The sequence below is a fragment of the Dama dama genome, chromosome 9 (assembly GCF_033118175.1).
Source record: "Dama dama isolate Ldn47 chromosome 9, ASM3311817v1, whole genome shotgun sequence".
Taxonomy (NCBI): Eukaryota; Metazoa; Chordata; class Mammalia; order Artiodactyla; family Cervidae; genus Dama; species Dama dama.
Genome location: NC_083689.1, coordinates 70,937,856 through 70,962,671, shown reverse-complemented (window position 1 = coordinate 70,962,671; position 24,816 = coordinate 70,937,856). Strand labels below are relative to the sequence as shown.

General features: G+C 44.3%; 1 protein-coding gene across 3 annotated transcripts in view; it reads right to left on the bottom strand.

Annotated features, from left to right (window-relative positions):
• The window catches only part of CYFIP2 (cytoplasmic FMR1 interacting protein 2), a 133,762-nt gene that overhangs the window by 98,554 nt on the left and 10,392 nt on the right, over positions 1–24,816 (bottom strand). For all 3 annotated transcript variants that reach the window (XR_009694215.1, XM_061151836.1, XM_061151835.1), the window contains exons 2-6: positions 13,732–13,871; positions 11,886–11,975; positions 5,329–5,406; positions 3,530–3,631; positions 1,100–1,281 (exon numbers count right to left, since the gene is read on the bottom strand). Coding sequence is in view for 2 of the 3 variants with exons in the window: in XM_061151835.1 (XP_061007818.1) it covers positions 1,100–1,281; positions 3,530–3,631; positions 5,329–5,406; positions 11,886–11,975; positions 13,732–13,871 (592 nt within the window). In the remaining variant the exon portion in view is untranslated. The remainder of the gene's footprint in view (positions 1–1,099; positions 1,282–3,529; positions 3,632–5,328; positions 5,407–11,885; positions 11,976–13,731; positions 13,872–24,816) is intronic.

The window sequence follows — 24,816 nt, the reverse complement described above, 5'->3', positions numbered from 1 at the left end:
TTGGGGGGAAGACACTGTACCATGAGCTGTCTATGGAATCTCTGTGAAATTGCCATTTCTGAATGGGCCTCTGCCTTCTGGGTACTGACAGGTTTCAGTTCACTCAAGAGGATAAATCAGCGAGGATCAGTCTGCTGTCTGCTTTCTCCGGTTACCTTGGAGCCCCAGGAGGACGTGGTTCAAGGACAGGGGCCCTCTTCATCATGATACAGCAAACTCTTCCCAAGAGATATGTATGGACACCTCCGAGCTTATCTGAGCCTCAAGCAACACAGGTGGATTTGCTACTTTCACCTGCCCTCCCCCACTTTGGGGGTGGCTGTATACAAATTTCTGGAGAGGAATGACCCTTCCCCCACTCTCAGTCCTTCTTTCTTGTGAGCTGACACTGACCCTCAACTGACCCCAAGGGCGGGCACCCCTCCCATCAGCACCACCCCAACACACTCATACATAATGTCTGATGGAGGGATCGGCACAGGACCCAAGCTGGAGGAAGGAGAATCCTTCTTGGGGCTTTTGCAAAATTTTTGCAAGGAGCTGCATCCTTTCCTTCCTTAGGAACTGGGGTTGCTATGCTGACCGGAGCGACGCTGCTGGAGGCCACACAGGGCAAGAAGCCGACGCTGCAGAAAGATGAGCTGAGAGGCAGAGGGAACCAGACCAACAGCATCACCTGAGTACCTGGATCAGGTAGACCAGGACTTTTCTGTTCTGGGAGCCAACCCAGTTTCGTCTTTCACATGAGCAGCTTGAACTGGCTTTCTGATTCTTGCAGAGAATGACTCCTGTGACCATTTTAGGATTATATTAATCATAATATAATCTCAGACTGCATGGGACACAGAAAATGCTGCTCCACTGGTGGGGTAAATGAGGATTTGATTCCACCTCGATAGAAAACTCTGCCAAGACCCAGTTCTCCAAAGCTCAGCTCGGTATCTTATTCCCTAAGCTGCAAAAACAGAGGCAGACCCAACCCTGCTGTGTCTGTGGGGTGGTGAGCTTGGTTCTGAGCCTGTTAGGAGGGCTCTGTCCTCTCTCTCCCACAGGCCGGCTGCCCAGGAAGGCGGGGCGGGGGAGGGAGAGGAGCCCTGACCTCTTGTAGGCAGAGTGGTCATTCTTGACACTGCACTTCATGTTCTTCAGCTCGTCCAAGACTGCAAACATGTTGATGAACTTGCCCAGGGTCAGGAGGTAGGCCTCGGAGACAAAGTCCTTCCGCCGCTCGGCATGACACAATCGCTTCACCTCACTGCAGAACCGCTCGATGGCTTTGCGCTGTGGGCAGAGGGGCAGCGGGTCAGGACCGGGCAGCCTGGTGGGGCGGCTCGCTGAGCTCCTTGCTGGGGAGCTGGTCAAGGCTCCCTGGGGCTCTCCTCAGAGCCTGGACTTTTAGAGAAAGGCAAAACTGCCCAGAAGTCTTCCTCGGAGGAGTCCTGAAATCCTAAGCTGATTTCTAGAGGGAAGGCCAGAATCTGTCCCCAAGTGAGCCAAACCAATGAATTTATTCACCCCGTCCTTGCTGAGAAAGCATGCTGTCTTGTTTATGAGTGTATCCTAGCACCTAGGACAGTGCAGGCACCGGATAAGTAGCGGGTAGCAATGGACAGTGAGAGGGACGCTTAGAGAAAGAGCTCCACTCATCCAACAGATGCTGTTTATTGAGGATCTCCTATGTGCCAGGCATCATTCTTGGCCCTGGGGTAAAGCGGGGAACAAAACAGAAAAAAAAAGTCTCTACCCAAAGGAACTTATAGTCTAGTGATGGGTGACAGAAAACAAAATATCAAATAAATTCTCTATATCAGAATGTGGTATGAGCTGTGGAGAAAAATGAAGCAAGGCAAGGAGATAGGAGACCTTCAAAGACCAGATCAAGCCACTTTCTCCTTCCAGAGTGTAAGTCCAACAAAACTTTCCAGGATGATGGAAATGTTCTGAATCTGCACTGTCCAACACAACGTCACATGTGAGTACCGAGCACTGGAAATGCAAGCGCCAAGGAGGATATGCACTTTACATTTTATTTAATTTGAATTCATGCAGATGGCCATTCATGGCTACTGGTGACTGTCCTGGACAGAGGCGTTTCCGATTACTCCATGGCCTCCCTTCTCTAAATACATCTTGTCAGGAGGCCCTCACTAAAATAAGTAAGTTTAGTACTTACTTCATTTTGGAGTAGTTTTGCTCTCTTGGACCTGTCTTCCCAAAGAGCTTTTAGGCCCCTTGAAGGCAGGTCCATGATGCTAATAATAGCATCTGTGAGTTAGTAAACCTGCTCTGTAGCGAGGGCTCTACAAATAGGACCCTTTACTAATGGACCTTATTTATCCTTGGAGAAAACCTGTGAAATGGGCATTCTTTCCAGAGGGTGAGAATACTGAAGGTGTCAGAGGTCTGAAATGACTTAAAGGTCACAGCCAGAAGGTGGCAGAACCCTGGCTTGCTCTGCGTTCAAGGCTCTATCTGCATCTTCCCCACCACTTCCAGGAGGCCAGCACAGAGCTGGGCACAGGGCTGAGCCTGGCCCAGTGCTTGCACGTCTACTTAAGAGGCTCATAAATACATGTAGAACACATGGAGGGCAGAGAGTGCATGGCAGGACTACCACCCAGGCACGGGGTGGGCTTAAACTGCTCAGCCTGCATTCCTGAATGGCTTCCAACAAAACCACGATAACCAGCTTGCCCTCTTACCTGTCACTCACAGGAGTCTTTGGCCATCTTTTCTCTTTTCCTCCTTTAAACACTCGCTCTTCTTGGCCTCCCAGCTGGTCTCCCTGCTGTTACTCTTCTCCCCTCACCTCCGCTCCCTCGCCCTTGACACCTGCCCCTCACCTCCCATCCACTAGCCGCACAGCAGCAAGAACGTTGTTTCAACACTCTGATCAGATCATGTCACCAGAAACCTCCAACAGCTTCCTGTAATGCTTGAAGAAAATCCGTGCTCTTTTCACAGCTATGATGCCTTTTATGACTGAGTCCCTGCTCACCTCCCCAACCTCACCTTTTCTCACTCCCTCAGCTCATTATGCAGCCTCCCTGGCTTTGCTCCATTTCTTAAACCCGTCATGCTTCTTGAGGTTGCAGGGCCTTTGCCTCTGCAGTTCCTTCTGCCTGGAACCCTCTGCCCCTGGATCATCACCTGCCCACCTCTTTCACATCGTACAGATCTCAGTTCAAACGCCACCTCCCTTGAGGCTGGCCCTACAGTTCATCCATGTCGGAAACACACTCCAGGCCAGAGGTTTGCTAATTGCACTTTATTCACAGCACATGTTCTGCTGTGTATTGTTTATGGTCGGTCTCTCCTCCCCCCCCAAAATACTCTCCTCTGCCCACTAGGATGTGAATTGTATGGGGGGAGGGTGCTTGTCTGTCTTGCTCACCCTGGGGTGGGTCAGGGGCACTAGACAGTGTTTTGCCGAATGAATGACTAACACGGCACAGAAATCCAGACCCTTGTGTCTAGAAGGTGGGGGCCTTCTCAGTTGTCCTGGCCCAGACCCGCCCAGACCCCTCACCTGAAAGTACATGAACTTCATGAGCTTGGTGACCTCGGGCTCCAGCACTTCTACCGTCTTCTCATAGATCTCCACTCGGTTGGGCTGCTCGTTGCATTTCACCTGCAGGGAGACAGGGGGTTTCGCACACCCTGGTTTGCCCAGGCAGTCCTGGTTCACACCTGCTGTCTTATTAATAGGGCCCGTTTTCACTCTCGAATGCACTTCATTTAGGATGAGAAGTGATATGGTGGCTACACGGTGAGAGGAGGCTGGGGCAGCCCTGATAGAGTGAGTGCTTCTAGGCAGGACTGCTCCCTAGACATCGGCTGCCGGAAGGAAACCAGCTGGTCCCCGGAACGGAGCCCTCCTCCCCCCAGCCTGTTCTAGGCCCCCACATGTGCTGTACGCATGTCTATGTTCATCTACAAGGTCTCCCTCCTTCCATCTTTCCCTCAGTCCTACCCTGGGGGTGGGGGGGCGGGGGGCGGCCGCCTCTGCCAGATTCCAAGCAGAGAAGAATGTTCTGTCCATGGCTCTGAGTGCACTTGGGGCAAAGCCCCTGTCCGCACCTGGGCCTAGTGAGGAGCCCATTTTCTCTGCCCAGGGGTTTTCGGCACATCAGAATCACATGGCAGGTGTGTTCACAGCATGTGCACACAAGGCTGCTAACAGGTCATCGACACTGAAGAGTCAGCAAAGGGTAATAAGCACAAAGACATTCTTCACACTATTGTTTAGAAATTGTGAAAATGGTAACACAAGCTAAACATCCACCGGTCAATGATTAAATGGATAAAGTATTAATATGATGCACTACCATTAACGTAACTGTTAGGGGTGATGAGACAGGTCTCTGACCTGACATGGAAAAATTGCTACCATAAATCTGGGTGGAAATAGCGGCAGGAAAGTACAGGTAATTTAATCCTGTTTTTATTTAATAAAACACAAAACAGTGCATGTGCTGGTGTGCCCATATATAATACAGGTACAGAGACTCTGAAAGGATGTGAACCAAGCTGCTAGTAAGCAGTTCCCTCTGGGGGTTAGGACTGGGAGCAAGGGAGAGGAATGGTTTCTGTTTACACACTTGGGGTTTGTTGCTTTGGTGATGCTGGGACCCATGAATATAATATGATAACAATAAAAATGCTATCTGTGTCAACATGAAAAAAGTCAGCTATAAAGAACAAAGGGTAAAAAAGCAAGTGGCTGAACCATATAAATAAGAAACAACACGCTTTTGTAAATGACAATAATTTACAAAATAATAATCAGAAATATCCACGTTGTTGGAGGAAAGAGAGTCAGATGAACACGCAGCAAAGAGTCCATAGTGATTACGCTTTGGTGGGAGGAAGGGATTTGGGTGGTGGAGGGAGAGGGTGAGGCTGTCTTGCTTTCTACTTTACATCTTTCTGCAGTGGTTTGGGTACTGTACAGTTACCGTATACTGCTTTCAAAATAGAAGGATAATGAGGAATTTTTTGAAGTTGGCGTCAGTTTTATGGGATGCTCTCTGCACATGTTCAGTGAGCCCCCCGGGGAAGGAGACTCCGCTTCACTCCCTGCCGCCGGGAGAAGGTCTGGAGCCTGGGCGGGGTGGGTGGAGGGTGGAGACACCGCTGTGGGGCAGGGCCGGCTCACCTGGGGGACCGTCTCACCTGGGGGACCAGCTCACCTGGGGGACCGTCTCACCTGGGGGACCGTCTCACCTGGGGGACTGGCTCACTTGGGGGACCAGCTCACCTGGGGGACCGTCTCACCTGGGGGACCGTCTCACCTGGGGGACTGGCTCACCTGGGGGACCGGCTCACCTGGGGGATGGCCCGGGAGCAGCTGCGCCAGGTGTAGAGCATGACCGCATACTCGTGCCCTTCCTCCAGCATTTCATTCTGAAAAGCAAAACGCACTCAACAGGGAGAAACGACTCCAGGGCCAGAAGGCTTCTCCACAGCTCCCCTTGCTGCCACATCCTTGGACTCATAGTGCGGTCTCTGGACCAGCAGTATCAGTATCACCTGGCGCCTGGCGAGGGTTGCTTATTAGAAATGCAGAGTCTCAGGCCCCTCCCTGGGCCTTTGGAATCTGAATCTGCAAATTTCAATAAAATCCCCAGGGAACTCACATTCCCCGGTGCAAAATAAGTTTGAGAAGCACTGGCCTAAATTATCCTCATCAGTCACCCCAGGGCTCTATCAGCCGGACACACTTTTCAAAGACAGATAGCTACCTCAGAAAGGTGGAGCAGATCCACTAGTTCCAATGGCAAAAGTTGTCCCAGATAGCAAGAAAATAAGCAAGCAGCCAAACACAGCAGGTAGGTTTAAAAAAAAAGTAAAAATTGGGGAAGTATAATATATTATTGTGTGGACTTCCCTGGTAGCCAGTGGTAAAGAATACACCTGCCAATGTGAGTTCAATCCCTGGGTTGGGAAGATCCCCTGGAGAAAGAAATGGCAACCCATTCCAGTATTCTTGACTGGGAAATCCCATGGACAGAGGAACCTGTCGGGCTACAGTCCATGAGGTTGCAAAGAGTTGGACATGATTTCAAGATTAACCACAATATTATTGTGTATTGAAAAATATCTTGGTGGAATACATACCAAGACTATGGGGAGGAAGCTCTCTGTGAGGCTGGATAAATGGGAGCTTTCACTTTTCATATCACATAGTGCTATAATGTTTGCATTTTAATAAGAGCCCATGCTGCTATTTCATACTCAGGAAGATGGATAAGATCAAGATTAAGATTTTTAAAAATAATACAGAGCAGATGGTAAAAATTAACAACAGCATGAAAAATGAATCTGATTACTCACCTCACTTAGTAACTGCCTCAGTGGAAAGAACCCTAAACTCAGGGTCTAAATATCTGGGCTGAAGTCCCAGCTTCATCACTTCTTAGCCCTTTGGCCTTCAGGAAGTCACTTAACCTAAAATTCTCCATCCAGTCATCTGTATAATGATGATGACAGTAACAACCTCAGAGAATTTTGTGAGAACTGAATAGAATACAAACATAACACGGTGGTGGTTTAGTTGTGTCTGACTCTTTGTGACCCCATGGACTATAGCCCCCAGGCTTCTCCGTCCACGGGATTTCCTAGGCAAGAACACTGGAGTGGGTTGTCATTTCCTTCTCCAAGGGATCTTCCTGACTCAGGGATCAAACCCACGTCTCCTGCATTGCAGGCAGATTCTTTGCCACTGAGCCACCAGGGAAGCCCACAAGCACACACACCCGCTAGGCAATCTGTAAAAAGAGCTTGGAGTTACTAGGGAGAAGATAGCCTGGCAGTTCCTCAAAAAGTTAAATCACAGAGTTACCATATGATCCAACAATTTCACTCTGAGGTATATACTCAAGAGAAATGAAAGCATATGTCCACACTGAAACTCCACACTTGTTCACAGCAACATTATTCTAATAGTCAAAAAGCAGAAACAATCCAACTGTCCATCGATGGATGAACGGATAAATAAAATGTGATACAGCCACGCAGAGGAATAGTATGCATCTGTAAAAAGGAATGAAGTACTGATCCATGCCACAACATGGGTGAACTTTGAAAATATTATGCTAAGTGAAAGAAGGCAGACACAAAAGGCCACTATTATGCGATCCATTTAGACGAACTGTTCAGAATAATCAAATCCATAGAAACAGAAACCAGATTAGTGGTTGGGGGACAGGGGAATTGGGAAGGACTGCTAAAGGGTTTGGGGTCTCTCTTTGCAGTGATAGAAATTAGACAGGGGCAATGACTGGATAACACTGTGAATCTACCATAAAAACAGTGAAGTGTACACTTTAAATGGTGAATCTTATGTTATATGAAGGACATCTCAAAAAATAAACTAAAAAATAGTATTACTAGGCCATCTCTTTTGTAAATGTTCATACTGATACAAAAATGAGCCTTTACTCATTTATTTTTTATCCCACACATCATATCTATTTCATAATACCTTCCTAGCACAAGATCAGATTTAATTTGGAGCTTATTCCTTTTTATAGTTTTGTTTTCAACAGCAAATGTCACTGACGAGTCACACTTTCAATTCTTAATTTAGAGAACTCTTTAAATCAGTAACATGTTGTCCTTGAGACCAGAAAGAACCAAGATCAAGTCTGTGGGTCTTCTGCTGCCTTTGCTTCAGAACATGTGTCAGAAAAGGGAAGTGACAGTAACATGTAGGGAACATGTGTCTAATTATGAGCATCAAGCTGCCCACTGGCAGCTTGTTAGTATCCCACTCACTCACCCACTGAACCTTTCACTGAGCACTCATGCAATCCCCCTTCAGAGCCCCATGCTAGGAACAGGCCAGGGCACAAGAATGCTGTGGACTCTGCCCTGTGGGCAGCTCAGCTGACCATCAGTCAGGTTTGTTGTATAATCATGCCTGGAATATAGAGGTCAAGATGGTGTGGTGGATAGAGCCTCAGGGAATTTGAGTTCTGCTCTTGGCTCTGCTTGGACCCACCTTTTACCTGGAAAAGGTCATGATTTCATCATTTGGAGGCAGAGAACTGGCCTAAATCAGCAGTCCCCAACCTTTTTGGCACCAGAAACTGGTTTCAGGGAAGACAATTTTTCCACGGACCAAGGTGGGGGGTGAAGCTGGTTTCAGGATGATTCAAGTGTATTACATTTATTGCACCCTTTATTTCTATTCTTTCTTTCTATTATTATTACGTCAGTTCCACCTCAGACCTCCAGGCATTAGAACCCAGAAGTTGGAGATCTCTGGCCTAAATCACTAGTTCACAACCTGGCTACCCATGAGTCATCTGGGTAACTCTGAAAACTCCTGATGCCCAGGCTGGACTCCAATGGAATGAAATCTTTATCTCTGGGGGAGGGGTCCAGGCATGAGTTTTTTTTTTTTTTTTTAATGCTTTCTAGGTGATTTCAATGTGCAGCCCAGGTTTATAGTTGCAGGACTAAGGAAGTCTCAGGTTCTTTACATTTTTAAGATCCTGTAGGTCCATAATTTAACCCAACGTGAATTCGGTTCAAGTTTCAGATTCCGGCAGACTGTACCCCTCAGCACTTAACTTTGGACACTAGGTCCCCACCTCACTCCCAGCAAAGAACCCTTGACTGTTCCTTGTAGCTGGTCAGTTACATGGTTTACACACTGTCTCCTCCTCTTCCCCTTTTCTCTGGCTGTCCTGCCCTTTGAGAGATCCACCTTGCCCCAGTGTGGGCAGGAGTAGGACAAGAAGATGAACATCTCATGAAGCCTCTTGCTGCTGATAAGCTACTCTAGACAAAGTCTGAGCAGGGTACAAGGATGAAACTGTTGAGGAAGTGAGGTTTGGGTATTATCCATGAACATCAGCAGCGCACCCTATTTTGGACTTTGCCTAAAACCTTATCAACACTATCCCTGTGTCAGTAGAATAGTGGCCCCAGAAAGATGTCTGCAACCTAAAACGTAGGACCTATGGAAACAATTCCTTACATGGCAAAAGGATGGAATGAAGCTAGCAACACAGAGATGGGGAGGTTGTCCTGGGTTATTGGGTGGACCCAGTGTGATGGCAAGGGTCCTAAGGGAGATGAGAGAGTCAGAGCAGGAGACATGAGGATGGAGACTGAAGTGGTGTGACTGCTAGCTGGAAGGGGGCTGAGCCAATGAATGCAGGCAGCCTCTACAACCTGGAAAAACAAGGCCACAGATTCTCCTCCAGTGCCTTCAGAAGCAAACGCAGCCCTGCCAACACCTGGATTTAATCCTGTAAGACCCCATGTCAGACTTCGACCAAAAGGACTGTAAGCGAGGGAATCTGTGTTATCTTAGGTCACCAAGTCTGTGATAATTGGTTACAGCAGCAATAGAAAAGGAATACAGTCCCTCTCCAAACTGGCCCCTCCTCTGACCTCCCTACTGGTGCCCCTGACCTGGTTTTTCCAGGAAACCTCAGTCAGCACTGTTCCAGCTCCCTGCGGCCCCAGCCCCCAGCAGACTATGAAGCCAGGCAGAGTCGCCCTCCAGTGCCTCTTACATCCCTGACCCCTTAGCCACTCCTCAGGCCACTGCCCTCATCCGGCCCTTGACACATCCAGGGTAGATAACCTTATCTCAACTGATGTATTTGCTTCTCTCATGCCTCCTTACTACCTGTTCTGCACAAAACTAACAAGCGAAATTTATTCCTCAAGTGTAGTTCGGTTCACATTTTTCTCACTAATGAAAACTGTCTATTGCTACTGATTTATTTTTTTTTTTTATTAAATGAATGAAAGCCCTCTGTCATGGGCTGACTTGTGTCATCCTCCCACCCCCAAATTCATATGTTGAAGTCCTAGCCCTGGGACCTCAGAATGTGACTATATTTGGAGACAGGGCCTTTAGAGAGATGATTAAGTTAACATGAGGCCATTATCCAACCTGACTGAATTTGGACACAGAGAGACACCTTATGTGTGTCTACACAGACAAAAGACCACATGAAGACACAGCCAGAAGGCACAGACAGGCCTCAGGAGAAACCAACCCTGCTGACACCTTGATACTGGATTTCTTGTCTCCAGCAACAGGAGAAGATAAATTTGTTATTTAGGTCACCCAGTCAGTGGCATTTTGTTATGGCAGCTCTAGCAAACTAAGATACCCTCTATGCACCTAATTCGTTATGAATATCACCCAAGAGTTTCCCTACATGGCCTTCACAGTTCCAATCCAGGGAAACTCTGAAGACTTTTGCCTCTGAGCCTCTCCTTACGCTGCTTCCACCAGCTGGTATGCCCTCCCTATCTCCTCTCTGACATAAAATTCTAATTGGGTGGGTCAGCGGAGGTCAGAGCTGGGAATCATAAGTCCAGGATTCTAGGTTCAACCCTGTGATTTACTAATTGTGTGATTGTGAGCAACCTGCTTATTAACTTCTCTAGGTCTCAGTTTTCTCATCCCCAAAATGTGTATAATGATCTCTTTGCAAATCACAGGCTGTAATAAGGTTCCAATGATATTATGTATGAGAAAATTTTACAGACTTTAAAGTACAATATATATATATGTAAGTATATATATATATATAGTTACAATGTGTGTATGTGTGCAAAGTATACAAAGCTATACTCAAAAGCTACTTCTTGCAACAAGCTTTCTCTGACCCTCTCAAGGCCACTTAAAAATTCTGAACTTTCACTATGTCTTTTATCTTCAACTTTGTACATTTTTGTCTGCAAAGACTTGTCTAGAGCATGTTTTATAGTCAAACAGATTTGGGTTTAGCTCTGTCATTTGTCAGTGGCAGGACCCTGAGTAAGTTACTTCACTTTTCTGGACTTTCGTTTTCCCCATCCATAAAGTGGGTATTGTATTAAAACATTCTTCCCAGGGTTGAGGTGACAATTAATTGACAATGCATTTGAAATACCTGCACAGAAAATGTTCAACAAATGCTAAGTTTGTCTATTTCCCATTTGATTCATTGAGAACTAAGACCCCATCTGTCCTTGCATACATGCCGTGCTCCCCCACCTCTGCACCTCAACCCTTCAGCATTTAGTAGAATCTGATCAAGTACCAGGGACAATATTTATTGAATGAATGGGCAGGGTGTGGTGAGACAAAGGTTTAGGCTATCGATGCTATAATGAGAAAGGTCCTCTGAACTGCAGTCGGAGCCTGTGAATGAGAAATTGTGGAATTCTTTTGTTCTTTATTCTTTTTAAAGAAACTTTAAAGTTTTTATTTTATGTCTTAGGTCAGGATGTGCGCACATGTGAGATCTTAGTTCCCTAACCAGCAATTGAACTTGTGCCCCCTACACTGGGAGGGCAGTCTTAACCACTGGACCACCAGGAAAGTCCCTGAATTCTTTAAATGTCAGTGATGCATGAGGGTAAAGTCATGAAAGCCAAAGGGAGAAAGGTACCCACACAGGTGGGTCAGACACAGACCCATCAAACCACTGGCCCTTGTCTGTGAATGATTTAGGCCACCAGCTTCCTCCAGTCAAGAATGTGTTACTCCAAAACTTTGAGAAACTTTGTGCTTTGGTCCAGAGCCAAAATTCCACACAGCCAGTAATCTATAAAGTACAAAACAAGGCAAGATCTAATCAACTGTTAACCCCTAAGCTAGAGAGAAGTTCAGGAAAGCAAACAGTGGGAATAGAGTTGGGCCCCAAAGGTGAGCAGGATTTGCAAGGCTGGAGGATACAGACCAGTGTACCCCAGGCATGGACAAGGGATGGTTGGGGCCTGAAAAAGGGCTTGAGGAGATGGATTCTTCTGAGGCAGTGGGTTCTTGGAATAGCTGAGCCCCTGCCCCTGGCAAGAGAAGCTGCCCACAGCCCTGCCCCCATCAGGAGGGGCTATGTCTGTGCCTGAGGGTCACAGAGACTTACCATGCTGGAGTGCACTGTAGCCTGCTCAATGTACCTTGCAATGCCTGTGACAAATGCATTCCTGTCCTCGAAGTTTGTGTCAAAGTTAGCCTGCAGGAATTAAAGGACAGGAACACTTAGTGATTGGAAAACAGGTTCAAGATGGCTGGGTGTCCAGAAAATAAACTGCTGCCAACAAATGCCCAAGTTCTCTGGGGAAACCTATCTCCACACCGCCCTCTCATCTTCCACCGAGAAATCCCACCCTGCATTCCCCTGGGCAGAAACTGGCCTCAGACAGGGGCTGCATCTGCTTCCCATGGGTAATCAGGTTCACCCAGAGAGCCCCACAAGTAAAAACTTAAACTATACAAGCCTAAATAGCTTGTTAAAAGTGGAGATTTTTTTTTTTTAAGAGAAGCAGACTCACAGATATAGAGGAACAACTAGTGGTTTTTTTCTAGAAGGGGAAGAGCAAAATGGTGGGGTGGGAGGTACACACTAGTGGGTGTAAGATAGGCTCAAAGTTGTATTGTATAACACTGGGAATATAGCCAATATTTTGCAATAACTGTAAATGAAAAGTAACTTTTAAAAACTGCATTAAAAATTTGAAGATGTTTTTAAAGGTGAAGATACTAAAGAAAAGGAAAGGTATACACTGTTTTCATTTAGTTGTTGCAAAAATATTTGCCTGAGGGTGCAGATACCTCTGTACAAGAATAATAACTGTACTAATTTTTTGTAATAAAAAAACTGGAAACCATCCAAATGTCCATTAACAGTCAAAGACTAAATAAATAATAGCATATCCATAAAATGGGCTTATAGGTACTATATGCTGGTTAAAAATAGTATGGCAGCATTGTAGTATTGTCAGGAAAAATACCCAGAATAAATTTTAAGTTAAAAAAGTCAAATCATAGAGGCTTTTACCATCCTCATTTGGTAAAAAAAAAAGTTATATATCTACATGGTAAAAAGATGTGTGTGTGTATATATGCATGTATATATAGACATAGTTTCAGGGAAATTTTTATTTGTTATACTTTGCTGTATTGCTTATAATAAAAAGATACCTACATAATTAAAAACTTACTGTGGGTTACACAATGTGAATAAACGAACTTGATGAGTTGAACCTTCAGGCATGTGCTTAATAAATGAAGCCATTGAATGAAATTAAAAATATACCATGCATTTATTCTTAGTCACATTTAGCAGTTCCAGAACTTTCAAAAGGTCAAATACAGCAAAAAAGCTAAAAATTTACAATTAACTTACTCTCCCTTAACATGGTATACTTGCCCAGCACACTCAGACAAGGTGCTATTTGCAAGGCTGACTCCAGCTGCACCAATACCCTTCCCACCATGCCCAGTGGGATCACAGTTTGAGCAATATGATCATGGTTTGTCACAAGCTTGCCTCTTTTGGGCAAAAGCAAACAACTGTGACCAGCCATTATTGGCTGTGGGGAGTTGAAGATCTCTTCTCACATACATGAAGAAAAAGTAATTACCCAGGCAGGCTCTAGGGGTTTTTTAATGGTGATATTTAATTCATGAGGTCAGAGCTGCCAAGACCTTGGTTGGTGCCACAGCAAGAACAGCCGGGAAGGTATTTGGGGTCAGAACAGATCAACAAGCCTTCCCCTGGGAAGAGAAATAGCGCTGGTATACGTTTACTAGTTAATCTATTTCTTACACTCAGCTCCACCACTGCACCGGGGACTCCATCAGTTCACACCTTTCACCTTCTAGATTCAGGCAGCCCCCTTTCCTCTGCCTGCAGGGCAAACCCTCTCAGGGGGTCCCCAGAATTCCTGAGCCCCTCATCCTGGTCCCGGTGCTCTGGGAGGACTTACCTGGTACATGATGGAGGAAGGTGGGGGCTCGATGCATGGCTGCTGGTCAGGGAGGGGCAGCTCTTCCAGCAGGTCCACGTTGGACAGGGCATCTTCCAGGGTGACGTGGGTGGTCATGGCTGCAGGTTCCGTTGCCCGCACTGAGGGGATGCAAGAGAAGGAAACGGAGAGTTTCAGGGGCCTCCAAACATTTCTCCCAGGCTCCCCCTGTCCAGGCTTCTTCCAGGGCATCCAGGGAGGTAAGTAACATGCACTGGGACCACTTCCCCTTGCTACTTTTTCACAGATACACTCAACCTGTGTGGGATATCTGAGGATGTCCTTACAGTTTGTGTGTGTGTGTTAGTTGCTCAGTCATGTCTGACTCTTTGGGACCCCATGGACTGAGGCTTGTCAAACTCCACTTCCAAGGAATTCTCCAGGCAAGAATACTGGAACAGGTGGCCATTCCCTTCTCCAGGGGACCAAACCCAGGTCTCCCACATTGCAGGTAGATTCTTTACTGTCTGAGCCAGCAAGGAAGCCCTCTTTACATTTACAAAGTACTTTTTTACGTCTGTTGCCTCGACTGAAACTCACACCACAATCCTCTCATGGCTAGCGGTATCACATCCACATAATCGATGGGAGACCAAGGCTCAGGGAAGTTACGTGATGCCCATGCGACCACAGAGACCAGCAGCAAAGGACCTCAAGACATGCCTGACCCTGAGACATGGGTCAAAGTCAACCTCCAGTTTTTGCTATTCCAGGAGATATTTATCAGTTCCACTCTTCAATTCTTGCATAACACAAATATCCATTATCAAGAGTGCCAAAGATTATCAACTTGAAACCAGAGTTTGAAGTTAAGCTGGGAGTCAGAGAATTCAGACTCCAGAGAATTTAACCTGATTTGCAAAAACATTAGAGCCATTGTCTTCCTTGGCCTAGAAGTATGGTATTCTTTGTCAGCTACACCAAGCAAATAAGCCTGAGATGGACATTTCTGTGTCTCAAACCCTGGCAGAGTACAGAGGCTTTGATGTGAACTTTGCCAGACACTGAAGTTGAAGAGGTTCTAAACAGCACTTACCTATCTGGAGCTAACTGCTATTTTAAGAACTCAGCACTCAGCAAACAGAAAACTCATTTTTAAAAGCCTATGCAAAACATTAATAAAACATGATCATGATTTAGGGCATACAACAAGTTCTCACAAGTTCCCCCAAATATCACCTTCTAGAAGTCATATTCACTGACTACGTGCCATAAAATTAGAAATCAATAACACAACTTATAGCAAAGAAAAAAACCCAAGCCTGTGAAAATTTATAAAAATGTATCTCTCAGGTTATTCATAGCTAAAGAGGAATTCAAATAGAAATTATAAAATATTTAGAACTGAAAGGTAGAGAGCATGAATAAATGTCTTGATGCATTTCACAGAAACTAAGAAAGCAGAATTACATGAACTGAATTTTCTGCTCAAAAACCTAAAAATGGATAAAAATCAACTTGAAGAAATGAGAGTGCAGGGATTACTACCTACAAAAGCAGAACTATATGAAGCAAAAAACAAATAAAACAAAAATAACAGTCGACTAGGTGAACAAAAATTGAAAAACTGAATTTTATAAAAAGATGATGAAGAAGAAGCCGCTGCTGCTAATCCTTTGTGTGCAAAGTCACTTCAGTCCTGTCTGACTCTGTGTGACCCCCATGGACTGTAGCCCACCAGGCTCCTCTGTCCATGGATTCTCCAGGCAAGAGTGCTGGAGTGGGTTGTCATTTCCAATAAGGAAACTCCAGGAAGGCTGACTATGCTCCTGTGAGTGCCCCTCCCCTCCCCACCCCCAAGCCCAGGCAAGCCTGAGACCCGCATCAGGGCTGGAGTCTCAGTGTCAGAGGATCCGCCTTGCTCATTAGGAAACGAGAGACCAGGGCGGAAAAGGACCAGCGACCGCAGAGCTGGGCCAGGCTGTGACCGGCTGACGCGGCTGCCCCAGCGTCCTCCTGAGGCCTGGTGGGAGGGCAGGTGGGGCTGAGCTGCTGAGGACTGCTTCAGGCCTCTCTGAGCTCTCAGCTCACCTCCCTGTCACGTGCTCCGGCAACAGTGAAGGCCCCATCCAGGGAGGGGGCGGGGAGCTCAGAAGGGACTTTCCCCTCTGCCCCGGGCAGGTGCCTGGCCTCACGGGGGTGGGTGGTCTCTGGCCTTCTCCACACCGATGCTTCTTCCTCCACTCTCTTCTCTGCCCTGAATTCTAAGTGTGGTCTTCAGCTCTACAGCCAAACCATCCATCTGCCAGTCCACAGAAAAGACTGTCTTCTTTCCTACATTAATGTGAGGTTCATTTTGCAGGACTTTTCAGGGCATAATGATCTGTATGCCTTCTTATCTATGTGATTTTCCCAGGTGGCACTAGTGGTAAAGAACCTGCCTGCCCAATGCAGGAGATTTAAGAGATGCGGGTTTGATCTCTGGGTTGAAAAGATCCCCTGGAGGAGGGCATGGCAACCCACTCCAGTGTTCTTGCCTGGAGAATCCCTTGCAGGCTGCAGTCCATAGGGTCGCAAAGAGTCGGACATGACTGAAGCAGCTTAGCATGCAATGATCTATAAGCTCCAAAACCCCAATAATTCTCTTCATTAATTCAAATAATAATAAAGCTAACATTTTAAGCCCTTACTCTGTTCACTCTGCCAAGCACTTGACTATTTTAATCTTGCATCAACCTTATAAAGGTAAGTATTAATACTATGATTATTCCCATTTTACAGATGAGCAAACAGAAGCTCAGAATTTAGATTATATTAAAAGGTCAAGTGCTGGCAAGTGGTGGAGCTGGGCTTGGAACCTAGGTTTGTCCTACAAAAGAAAAGCCTAGATGGGTGGGATGGGGGGGTTGTGAGAGGGAGGTTGAAGAGGGAGAAGATACATGTAAATATATGGCTGATCCGCTTCGTTGTACAGCAGAAACTAACACAGCGTTTGTAAAGCAACCATATCTCAATTAAAAAAAAAGAGAGGCCTCAGTTCAGTTCAGGTCAGTTGTTCAGTTGTGTCCAACTCTCTGTGACCCCAAAGAAAGGCCTAGAAGCAGCTATTTATCTATGACTGCCAAGGCTGTGTCAAAGGACCAACTTGAGGCAGCTTCCACTGGCCAAAGAGGGGGCAATCTGAGGACCAATTTGCACAATTCAATGGACTTGAAACAATACAAATAGATGTGAATCCATAAGATTGTAAAGACACTTAATAAAAACTTGGTTTTGTGCCTCTGTTACTATTGGACGATGCCTGTGAATCAACTTTCCTGTTGAAAATCAATAAATAAAAGAAAGAGTTTGCAAACACTGAACCATTCTTTCCTGTACCAACTGCATCACTGAATCTCCTAAATTGTAGGAGAGATGGCTGCTTCTCTTTATAAAGGTATTTCTTTTTTCCCCAGAAAGATTCAGAGAATTAAAATATCCCTAGTTTTCAACACCTAATGAACAAATGGTATAGGCTCTGATCATCAACCACTGCTAACATCCTACACGAGGGACAACCAGGCGTTCTGTGCCACTTGACAGAGAAACACACTATCATCTCATGAAGAGTGCTGAATCCAAAACACTTGAATCTAATCAAGCTTTGGATATCATTGGACAGGAAATACAGAGGACAGAACATGTTAAAACACCACAGTGATGCAATTAGTAAAATATAATCTATGAGAAAGTCTGCTGGACAAATAAGTCAGTGCCTTTAACAAATAAAAGTGCAAGGGAACAAAAAGATGGAAGTGGAAGTTACAGATGATAAAAGACTTAGACTATCACATGTGTTTACCTTATTTTGTTCTTATTTCAAACAAACCTTCATAAAGATGAAACTGTAACATAAATTCAAAAATGGGAAAATTTCTCTGGTAGTCATTGACTTGATTATTTGACAATATTATGGAAATAGTGCTATTAATTTTTTGCTATGACAGTAATGTTGAAGTTATGTTTTAAAACAGTCCTTGTCTTTGACAAATACCTAATAAAATATGGATAAAAGGATACAGGGGTTTGCTTCCAAATAATACTAGATGGGGAAAGAGTGAAATAGATAAAACAAACATAGCTATGAGTTAACTGTCAATGCTGTGTGATGCTAACATAAAGGGATTTATGATAATTTTTCTATTCAATTTTAAATACATTAGAAAATTCCCATAAAAACTCCCAGCTCAGTGTATACACTCCCAGTTCTGATCTACCATTACTGCATCTTCCCTGACTCTTACTTGCCATGATCTTTGCTTTTTCCTTCCTCCTATAAACTGGGTTTCTTCTAGGCTTTGAGATTCCAGAACACTCATTTACCAGAATAACCCTTAAGATTTTCCCCTTAAACACAATAAAATGCCCATCCTTCCCTTGAAGAGAATCAATAAGTGAATGGCCTACAGAGCCAGTAAATTAGGAATCTTTATTTCTGTCATAAACTCAGCTTCTCTAACAGATTTCTCTGTTTGTTTGTAGATCATTCACCACCTAAGGGAGAAGGAAATCAGATATTTCTAACCCAAGTACTGGAGGTCACTGCCAACTCTACATCAATCAGAAAGAAAAAACACTGTGGAAATTTTAACTGGGGTATACATATAAGTACTTCTTTTCCAGCCCAAGTGTCCTGACTTTTACGCAATCTTCCAAAGGAGAAGAATTCTTAATATTCAGTCTATGACCTCGTGGCCATTTGGCACTTCGGAAAAGAAATTAATAAAATATTGAAAAATTAACACTGTTCTGGGAGCAACATTTACCAGACACAGCTGCAACCTGCAATGTGGGGAATTCATGGCAGCTTAAAATTCAGTGTCTTCATAATAAACTTAAACTCAGTGGCCTGGTTTCACCGAGAAGTAATAACATTGGACTCTCAGGCAATCTGGTTCTGAGAAGGGTTTACAGCCCCCCACCCCCATGTTGCCAAGACGACTGATAGATTCTGAGCAAAAAGGGGCGCACCCCACAGATGCAGGATGGGCACTAGGAAAGCCTAGCTTTGGGACTGCAGGTTGATACAGTCTAAAGAAAAGATCTGCATTGTCATTTTCTGTCTGACTTTCTAGAAGGAAAAGGAAAAAAGTAATAATTTTTAATGACCTGGAAAACTAGGCTAAGTATGGTGGGTAAGCTCAAGCTCTGGATTCAAAATCTGTCATCTGTCATTTCCTAGCTGCATAACCATTAAGTAAGTTACATAACTTCTCCGAACCTCCCTTTCCTTATCTGAAAAAAGGTGATGGTTAATAATAGTCCTGGTCCTCAGTGACTTATTGTGAGCATTATATAACATCACAGCACGTGGAATGCTCACCCCAACAGCAGGCACACAGCAAGCACTGGAGAAATGTTAGTGAGTTGAATGGCCTCTTTTTAAGAGAGCAAACGGATGAATTAAGCATTGCAAAAACACTCCTACCAAAAAAGAAGGCATTATAATTATCACTAATTCTCAGCTCTTTAGATCTTCCATATTGACTTCCTCAGGCACAACTCCTCTGCAGGTTCCAGGGGACAGGTGTTATTTCTGCTGTTTTTCTAGGGAGGACACAATGTTGCTGAGAAGTAAAAACATTCATTCATGGTCACTAGTGGCCTAGTTAGGGCAGAAACAGGATATCTTGACTCCCAGTTCTATGCCCTTTCTTCGAGACCACTCCTACTTTTGCATTTTTTTTTGAAAGGTACTAAGCACTTTATTATTATTTTTTTAATCTGACTGCCTTTTCCTTCTTTAAGAAGAACTAGACTCTGCCAAACTAAAAAGATTAGGTAACTGTCACTTTTGGGTTTCATCACAGGCCAAGAAATATTTTCTCTATCTGTAAATCTCCCCAGCTAGAAAGCAACTAAAATAAATTAAAAAAAGATAAAAAATAAATCCATATGTATTATTTTTTCTGCAAATAAAAAACACATCAGTTCAGTTCAGTCACTTAGTTGTGTCCGACTCTTTGCAACCCCATGAAGTTGAACAGTTCTATGAAGACCTACAAGACCTTTTAGAATTAACACCCAAAAAAGATGTCCTTTTCATTAAAGGGGACTGGAATGCAAAAGTAGGAAGTCAAGAAACACCTGGAGTAACAGGCAAATTTGGCCTTGGAGTACAGAATGAAGCAGGGCAAAGGCTAATAGAGTTTTGCCAGGAGAATACACTGATCATAGCAAACACTCTTCCAACAACACAAGAGAAGACTCTACACATGGACATCACCAGATGGTCAACACCGAAATCAGATTGATTATATTCTTTGCAGCCAAAGATGGAGAAGCTCTATACAGTCAGCAAGAACAAGACTGGGAGCTGACTGTGGCTCAGATCATGAACTCCTTATTGCCAAATTCAGACTTAAATTGAAGAAAGTAGGGAAAACTACTAGACTATTCAGATATGACCTAAATCAAATCCCTTATGACGATACAGTGGGAGTGAGAAATAGATTTAAGGAACTAGATCTGATAGACAGAGTGCCTGTGGACTCTATGGACTATGGGTGGAGGTTTGTGACATTGTACAGGAGACAGGGATCAAGACCATCCCCATGGAAAAGAAATGCAAAAAGGCAAAATGGCTGTCTGAAGAGGCCTTACAAGTAACTGTGAAAAGAGAAGCGAAAAGCAAAGGAGAAAAGGAAAGATATTCCCATTTGAATGCAGAGTTCCAAAGAATAGCAAGGAGAGATAAGAAAGTCTTCCTCAGCAATCAATGCAAAAAATACATAAATAAACATATAAAAATAAATAAAAGGCAGGCTGAGACTGAGTAGCAATTGATTGATCAAGGAAAAACAATCAAAAGAAGTAATTCAGAAGGTGACCTGCTTTTCCATCATGTCTATGTGCTAGTTTGTCTGGAGATTGTGAGGGATGCACGTTTGCCCTGACAGGCTCCACAGGTCACAGGGTTCTCCCAGCAGCTGACACCCTCTCACACATTAAAGGCAGCTTCTTTTCAGGTGTGGGTGCCATGCAGGGACATGTAACTTGGGCACATCTTACAGGACTTCCATAGGATGTGCTCAAATGGACCAGGTGGCTGATTCTGAGCAGACTAGAAATAAAGAGTTTTACAGGAACACTCCACTTATTGGTCAGACCTTGTGGCTCCAAACCCCACAGATGTGACTCAGCGCTACCTTTAGAGCATGACTTGGACCAATCCACAATACGCAGCCACAGGTAAGGAGCCAGCCACACAGTGGAGGGTAGAGAGGAGAGACAGAACTATACAGGGAAGACAGAGGAACCACACAAGCACAGGGGTCTGGGCCATGGAGGGTAAGGGGAAAAACTCCACACATTTCAGCAGCCTGCAAAAGTACCACCAATATCATGGTACCCAAGAGTACTCAACAAAGACCTTACACACTGCCAGAATGAGCCCATAGCTAGAAGAGACCTAAGGAAATGGTTACCTCCTGATGAAGAATTTCTGACTCTCCCAACACCCTACCTGAATCTGCCTTCTCTCGTGGTCCTTACAGAACCCAGTGTGTTCCTTCTATATTTTTTAAAATTAAAAAAGATATTTAAAAAAATCTATTTGTTTATTTGCCTGCACTGGGTCTTAGTTGCATCATGCGGGATCTTCAATCTTTGCTGCGGCATGCAGGTTCTTTAGTTGTGGCATGTGGGATCTAGCTGCCTGACCAGGGATCGAACGTGGGCACCCTGTATTGGGAGCACACAGTCTTAGCCACTGGACCACCAGGGAAGTCCCATTGTGCTCCTTCTTTAAAGTTCTATTTCACAACTTACCATGTGTTCTCTCCTGCCCTAAATGATACACTCCTTGAGGACAGGAGCTGTGTCTCACACCCACAAACTAGCACAGTGCCATGCACACAACAGCAGCTAGAAATCAAGATTTTTTTCAATGAATGGGTGTCCCAAAACATCAACAGAGGCGTTTTGATGTCCAAGATACCAGGTTTTAAAAGTGGGGCAGGTGACAAGGAATATAAGCAGTAAGAAAGCCCTTTATATTTCAAAAAGAACTTCATTGAAATTATTCACATATTTAATACCTGAGCAAGTAAAGTGATAACTTGCAATATTCTGTGAACAGTTATCTATGAAATGAAATCTCCTTCCTCTATTACCGCAGGTTCTGGTTTTACTTATCTTTCAAGATCTCTCGCCTCTATGACGTGATTGCTTTTTCCCTGGAACTCCCAAAGCTTATCAGCACAAAGTTGGGGAGGATATGAAATCAGAAAGAACCCTCATACATAGCTGGTAGGAGTATAAAATAGTGCGGCCACCTTGGAATACAGTTTGGCAGTTCCTGGAATTTTAAAATACAGACTGACCATATGACCCAGTCCTAGGTATATTAGTAGCAACTACCTCTCTTCCCACACTTTCTGCCTCAGAAGGTTTCTGAGTACTAGTACTTCCTTTTCCCACGCCAGGGCAAATGTTGCTCATTGACTACATCTTTATTTCTCAATGAGTTCACAGGAAGTCTCCATATACTTCTCATGAAAGACAAACCTCCAAGTGACAACTAGCACTCAATCTGAGTTTGTCTGTGAAATAAAACATGTGTGCCCGCCACCCCAGAGCAGAATGACGCTTGCATGTTCAAGCTCCCTGAGGCCAGAGACCACTTCTCACATGTCACTGAAAATCTCAGAGACCTTAGCAGGATGGCAAGGGAATAGGAGGCACTGAGGACATACTGGATGAAAGAAGGCATGAACACGCCTGAATTCCCCAACAACACAGGAGGAATGTGATGACTTAGCCTGTCTTTATTTCTAGCTTTCCCATCCCTTCTCCTTCACTATTAATAACATAATTTACATCAACATGGTGCAGTCATATCCTATTTACTTAGTAGTTTTTTTTCTAAATAGACTTTTTGTTTCCATTTTATAAACATATTTTAGAAGGAAACTTTATATTATGATCACTAATAGAGAACTAGTATCACCTGCCATAAACAGAGGGAGGGGACATATGTATACCTATGGCTGATTCATGTTGATGTATTGCAGAAAACAATACAATACTGTAAAGCAATTATCTTCCAATTAAAAATAAATAAATTTTAAAACAAGCAAAAAATAAAATAGAAAATAAAGATCACTGAAAACAAACACAGGTCTGAGTATCACATGAAAATCATCTCACACCCACCATTGATATACCCATTTGAATGCAGAGTTCCAAAATATAGCAAGGAGAGATAAGAAAGCCTTCCTCAGTGATCAATGCAAAAAAGTAGAGGAAAACAACACAATGGGAAAGACTAGAGATCTCTTCAAGAAAATTAGAGATACCAAGGGGACATTTCATGCAAAGATGGGCTGGATAAAGGACAGAAATGGTATGGACTTAACAGAGCAGAAGATATTAAGAAGAGGTGACAAGAATACACAGAAGAACTGTACAAAAAAGATCTTCACGACCCAGATAATCATAATGGTGTGATCACTCACTTAAGAGCCAGACATCCTGGAATGTGAAGTCAAGTGGGCCTTAGGAAGCATCATTATGAACAAAGCTAGTGGAGGTGATGGAATTCCAGTTGAGCTATTTCAAATCCTAAAAGAGGATGCTGTGAAAGTGCTACACTCAATAGGCCGGCAAATTTGGAAAACTCAGCAGTGGCCACAGGACTGGAAAAGGTCAGTTTTAATTCCAATCCCAAAGAAAGGCAATGCCAAAGAATGCTTAAACTACTGTACAATTGCACTGATCTCACACACTAGTAAAGCAATGCTCAAAATTCTCCAAGCCAGGCTTCAACAGTATGTGAACTGTGAACTTCCAGATGGTCAAGCTGGATTTAGAAAAGGCAAAGGAACCAGAGATCAAATTGCCAACATCCACTGGATCATCAAAAAAGCAAGAGAGTTCCAGAAAAACATCTACTTCTGCTTTATTGACTACGCCAAAGCCTTTGACTGTGTGGATCACAACAAACTCTGGAAAATTCATAACGAGATGGGAATACCAGACCACCTAACCTGCATCCTAAGAACTCTGTATGCAGGTCAAGAAGCAACAGTTAGAACTGGACATGGAACAACAGACTGGTTCCAAATTGGGAAAGGAGTATGTCAAGGCTATATATTGTCACCCTGCTTATTTAACTTATATGCAGAGTACATCAATGTGAAATGCTGGGCTGCATGAAGCACAAGCTGGAATCAAGATTGCGGGGAGAAATATCAATAACCTCAGATATGCAGATAGCACCACCCTTATGGCAGAAAGTGAAGAACTAAAGAGCCTCTTGATGAAAGTGAAAGAGGAGAGTGAAAAACTTGGCTTAAATCTCAACATTCAGAAAACTAAGGTCATGCTATCTGGTCCCATCACTTCATGGCAAATAGATGGGGAAACAACGGAAACAGTGACAGACTTTACTTTCTTGGGCTACAAAATCACTGCAAATGGTGACTTAAGCCATGAAATTAAAAGACACTTGCTTCTTGGAAGAAAAGTCATGACCAACCTAGACAGCATATTAAAAAGCAGAGACATTGCCGACAAACATCCATGTAGTCAAAGCTGTGGTTTTTCCAGTAGTCATGTATGGATGTGAGAGCTGGACTATAAAGAAAGCTGAGTGCCAAAGAATTGATGCTTTTGAACTGTGGTGTTGGAGAAGACTCTTGAGAGTTCCTTGGACTGCAAGGAAATCCAAACAGTCCATCCTAAAGGAAATCAGTCCTGAATATTCATTGGAAGGACTGATGCTAAAGCTGAAACTTCAATACTTTGGCCACCTGATGCGAAGAACTGACTCATTGGAAAAGACTCTGATGCTGGGAAAGATTGAAGGCGGGAGGAGAAGGGGACGACAGAGGATGAGGTGGTTGGATGGCATCACTGACTCGATGGACATGAGTTTGAGTTTGAGTTGGTAATGGACAGGGAGGCCTGGCGTGTTGCAGTCCATAGGGTCGCAAAGAGTCGGACAAGACTGAGTGATGAACTGAGCTGAACCCCCATTGTTATGATCACTAGAGGTGGTTTAGTGTGGTGGTGAACCAGAATCCTGACTCTACCACTCCCTGACTGTGTGTCCTTAGGAAAATG